We start from the raw sequence: 5,455 nt of genomic DNA on the forward strand, positions 1-5,455 counted from the left end.
CCAAATGCTGCTTCCAGGGCTAAGGGAAGTAAAGGGGAATGGGCTGTTGAAATGAAAACTCCAATTAATTAATTAATTAATTAATTAATTAATTCTTTATTGGCCAAGTGTGATTGGACACACAAGGAATTTGTCTTGGTGTAAATACTCTCAGTATACATAAAGAAAAGGTACATTCGTTAAGAATCAAGAATCATAATATACAACAGTTAATGATAGTCATAAGGTACAATCAACAATCAAATCATACTAGGAAACAGTCAATATAAATCGTAAGGATACAAGCAACAAAGTTACAGTCATACAGTCATTAGTGGGAGGGGATGGGTGATAGGAGTGATGAGAAGATTAATAGTGATAGTAATGTAGACTGAGTAAATAGTTCAACAGATTGGAGGGAATTATTTGTTTAGCAGAGTGATTGCTTTCAGAAAGAAAAAAAACTCCCCTTGTGTCTAGTTGTTTTGGTGCAGTGCTCTTTAGAGTCGTTTTGAGGGTAGGAGTTGAAACAGTTTATGTCCAGGATGTGAGGGATCTGTAGATATTTTCACAGCCCTCTTTTTGACTCATGCAGTATACAGGTCCTCCATGGAAGGCAGGTTGGTAGTAATCAAAATGGAGTGAGAGGGGACACTTTTATACAGATCCTGTAGCCGAGCTGAATGTTTCTACCCTCTCAACGCTAAAATCTCTTCTTTCAGACAAAGCCTTTCTCCCGATGTGTGCAGTACTGCCTTCCAGGACAGGTCAGGAAAGTTGCAGAGGGGAGGCTCATTTGCTGCTACGAATGTATTTCTTGCCCAGAAGGGACCATTTCTAATCAAACAGGCAAGTTGCTCAAGACATTCCTCAAAGTGGAATGAAGAGGTCTGGCAAAGGCTGGATGGAGAGGGTTGGAAGAGAACCTGAGGGAGCAAATCAGTTGAGCCAAATCAAGATGATGAAATTTAAAGTGTTGCCCATTGAAGGCAGCCTTCTTTGAAGGTCTTCTGCTTGAGTAGGGGGTTGGACTAGAAGACCTCCAAGGTCCTTCCTAACTCTGTTATTCTGTATTCTGTAGATTATTAGCAGCAATTTTTCAGGATTGTGGGAGTGAGTTTTCTGTGTCTTTTAGGACATTGGGAGTCAATCAGAACAGAGCTGAAAGGGACATTGAAGGTTTGCTAGTCCAACCCTCTGGTCAAGCAGGAGACCCTATACCATTTCAGATAGATAGCTGTCCAGTCTTTTCTCAAGATTTATTTATTTATTTATTTATTTATTTATTTATTTATTTATTTATTTATTTATTTATTTATTTATTTGTCAAGCATGTATTAGATAACAGATATAAGTATAAAGATGATTATGAATACATGAAATGGATACGAATAAAGAGGGAACATATGGACAGGGATGGTAGACACAATTGGTGCACTTGTGCACGCCCCCTTACAGGTCTCCTAGGAATAGGGTGAGGTCCATGGTAGACAGTCTAAGGTTAAAGTGTTGTGGTTAGCCGGCAGCAGGTGCGAACAGCTGAGGGAAGCAAGGACTCAGATGAGGGGACAGGACCATTAGGGAATGGACTGCTGCCTTCAGAAATTGTGGGGGCTGGCGACAATGGTGAGGAGGTTCCCGAGGAGCCTGTGCCCAGTGCACATGTGTGCAGAGCTGATCTCAGGAAAGAGCAGCTGCAGCAGCAGGGGTGACTCGGGAGTAAGGCTGCAAGTAATGGCCCCTCCTTCAAGAAGATAAAAGCCAGCTGTGAATCGAACATTCTTTGTAGGAAGCAAAAATGTTTTGAAACTCCAGCCTTGTGGACATTGCAGTATCTTAAGTTGGTATTTGAAGACTCTTGTGTTGCAAAACATTTCTTATCTGTTATTCTTGGCAACCTCACACAGTTTTGGTGAGGCTTGTGCTTATCAAAGTTAATTAGTTTGCAGCAGCCTTTTAACCAGGGATTCGTAAGAATCATTAAAAAGTATCTGTTCCCTTTGGTTCATGTTTGGATCAGAACATAAAGTTTTTGGGGTTTGGGGAAGAAACCACAGAGTCAGGAAGTGCATTCCAGGCATTGACCATTCCGTTGATGAAGTCATATTTCCTGCAATTGAGTTTGGTGCAGTTTACCTTGAATTTGTATTTATTGTGTGTTCGTGTATTGTTGTGGTTGAAGTAATCATTGATGGGTAGGACATTGCAATAGATAATTTTATGTACTATGCCTAGGTCGAACCGAAGATGGCATAGTTCTAAGTTGTCTAAGCCCAAAATTTCAAGTCTGGAGGCATAAGGTATTCTGTTGCAAGTAGAGGAGTGGTGGACTCTTCTTGTGAGATATTTCTGGATTCTCTCAATTGTGTTAATGTCCAATATGCAATGTGGGTTCCAGGTAGATGAGCTGTAATCAAGAATTGGTCTAGCAAATGTTTTGTATGCTCTAGTTTTTTACCAGAGAAAAAGCAGAGAAAAAGCAGAGAAAAAGCTACGCAGGTTAACAACTCTTAATGCCTTTTTGGCAATGTTGTTACAGTGGGCTCTAGCACTTAGATCATTAGAGATAAGTTGACCCCCTTCTTTGTGGCAGCCCCTCAAATACTGGAAGACTGCTATCATGTCACCCCCTAGTCCTTCTTTTCTCCAGACTGACCATACCCAATTCCTGAAACTGTTCTTCATATGTTTTAGTCTCCAGGCCTTTTAATCACCTTAGTTGCTCTTCTTTGTACTGGGATGTAATCCATCAGATCCTGGAGGTTTATATTCATCAAGATCAGACAGGTGTTCTACCATTTTCTTGCTTATTTTAATTTTTATTTCTAATCTGTCTTTTACAGTTATGTTTTTGATAGGTTGGGCTATAATTTCTTTTTTGCATGAAGATGGATGCAACAAATAGGTTAAGCAGCTCTGCTTTCTCTCTACTGACTGTTACTTCCTTGCAAAATTCTCTCTTTAGTGGATCAACTGTTTCCTTGACTTATTTTCTTGTTATTTATATATCATTCCATCTTTATATGGAATTTATATGGAATGACAAGTCTTAGCCCATCTTCCTAATATAGTCATGCATTTATGACAATTTTAAAATTCTAAGAACAAAGAAAGATTAAGTTTCTACTCTAGCAGAATGAATGAACCACTGAGACTTACAATAACTTTATTGTCACTTTGAATGTACACTAATTGGCATACATTAAAATGAAATTTCATTGCATACAGCTATCAAAAGATCTCCGCCTCTAATATATATTACATAAAGCAGCAATCACATACGATGCTTAAGTCAAAAGAAGTTGATTCTAACAATTGGAAGAATTGTATTGGTCTTCCTCATTTTCTGCCTTGCAAAGTTTAGTTCCTAACAAAAGTACAATTATGAACATCTTGCACGAGGGAAAGAGATGGAAAGGTTATAAAATTATAAAAGTTATTATAGTTTCAACGGTTTGCACAGTAGTGTTTGGAATGTATTCATAATGGCCTTGATCAAAGTCCATCTTCCAAAACAATAAATTCTTTTATTTAGGAAAGCATCAAATTGGCAAAGTCCATGGTAATTCTGGATCTGATACAACCTGGAATTACCCCACAATATTACAAGTTAGAAACAACCCCCAAAAGTCACATTCTCCAAAAGAAGTAATTCAATGTTGCTTGATGTTATAAATCTCCACCTCAAGGGGGTCCAAGCATGGATAGCTCATTTCCCATGGGAAGAAAGATCACCTAGCCAAAACACTATCTTAATCTCCACTCCTCCCCGCTTAGGAATGTGGCAAGCCCAAAACTCTTACCCCATGACTGCCACAGAGAAAGTAAGAAAAAGAACATATACTAAGCCTAACTAAAATAGCTACACATATGTCAATTTTGGGCTTGATTTCTTAATTTCAGATGCACCTCGCTGTGACCCCTGCCCTGAAGACCAATACACCAACAAGGAAAAGGACCAATGCATTGCCAAGAAGATCCACTTCCTTGCCTATCAAGACACCCTGGGATACACTTTAGTTTTTCTCACTCTTTCTCTTTCCATGATCACAATGGCAGTTCTGGCAATTTTCCTTAAACATCGTGACACACCGATTGTTAAGGCCAACAACCGAGATCTCACCTATATCCTTCTGTTCTCCCTCCTGCTCTGCTTCCTCTGCTCCTTCCTCTTCATTGGTCAACCAGGGAAGATCACCTGTCTCTTCCAACAATCTGCCTTTGCCATTCTCTTTTCCCTTGCGGTTTCCTCTGTGTTGGCAAAAACTGTTATGGTGGTTCTGGCCTTCATGGCCACCAAGCCAGGGAACAAGACAAGGAAACTGTTAGGAAAGCCATTGACCAACTCCATTGTCATAGCTTGTCCCCTGGTCCAAGCCCTTCTTTGTGCCATCTGGTTAGTAACCTCTCCCCCATTTCCCAACTTGGACTTCCACTCCTTGGTAGGAGAGGGCATCTTGGAATGTAAGGAAGGCTCAACTTCAATGTTTTACACTGTCCTTGGCTACCTGGGATTCCTGGCCCTCATCAGTTTCACAGTGGCCTTTCTGGCTAGGAAATTGCCTGATAGTTTTAATGAAGCCAAGTTCATTACTTTTAGCATGCTGGTCTTTTGCAGTGTTTGGATCACTTTCGTCCCCACCTACCTGAGCACCAAAGGGAAATCCATGGTGGCTGTGGAGATCTTCTCCATCTTGGCCTCTGGGGCTGGTCTCTTGGCTTGCATCTTTTCCCCCAAATGTTACATTATCCTACTGAGACCCCAACTTAACTGTAGGGAAAATATGATAAGGAACAAAAATCTCTGATGCACACATGGGAAACTTTTAAATTTTTCTTTGAAGCATGTTTTTTTTTTTTGACATTTAAAATAGAAATAGAATAGAATAACAGAGTCGGAAGGGACCTTGGAGGTCTTCTAGTCCAACCCCCTGCCTAGGCAGGAAGCCTTACACCACTTGAGACAAGTGTGTCAAATCCTGTCGAGCACTGGACACCTTTTCCAATAAACCACGTTACTCACAAGTAATGATATACGATGGTAGAGTTTATTGCAGGTCTTCCAATCACGATCAGTAACTACAGCAATGATATTCTGTGCAAAGTCAGCGTTGAGAGCAATTGCCCTCCATGGTGTCTTTATATCCTCCCCTCCCCATTAACCTAACATCCGCCCATTAATTAAGTCCATGCCTCCACCCCATGCCTAATCGATTGAACCTATCTCTTCCTCCCCTTAACCCTTACAGGCCACATCCTCTCTTTTTCCAGCATATCGCAGCTCACACCTTCCCCTTAACCCAACTCCACAGATCCATCATCTTAACAAGGATTAAATGACTAAACAGTCTGGTTTGCGGAGCCACCCCTTGGCACATCTAATGTCCCCAAACTGCCTGCATTCTTCAGAAATCAGGAATTTTCAGCAATCTGCAGCAACTTCAGGAGCCGCCCCGCACAACAGCTGATGGGCCGT

General features: G+C 40.8%; 1 protein-coding gene across 1 annotated transcript; it reads left to right on the plus strand.

Annotated features, from left to right (window-relative positions):
• Positions 1-767: 767 nt before the first annotated feature.
• Positions 768-4,787, plus strand: LOC148133586 (vomeronasal type-2 receptor 26-like; the record flags this gene model as incomplete). Its single annotated transcript, XM_087966155.1, has 2 exons — positions 768-828; positions 3,883-4,787. Coding segments are annotated over 2 exons (966 nt in total), but the record flags the coding sequence as incomplete, so codon positions are not given.
• Positions 4,788-5,455: the final 668 nt, after the last annotated feature.

Source organism: Notechis scutatus, chromosome 1 (assembly GCF_049901735.1).
Source record: "Notechis scutatus isolate UNSWTSFEM ecotype Mainland chromosome 1, rNotScu1.2, whole genome shotgun sequence".
Taxonomy (NCBI): Eukaryota; Metazoa; Chordata; class Lepidosauria; order Squamata; family Elapidae; genus Notechis; species Notechis scutatus.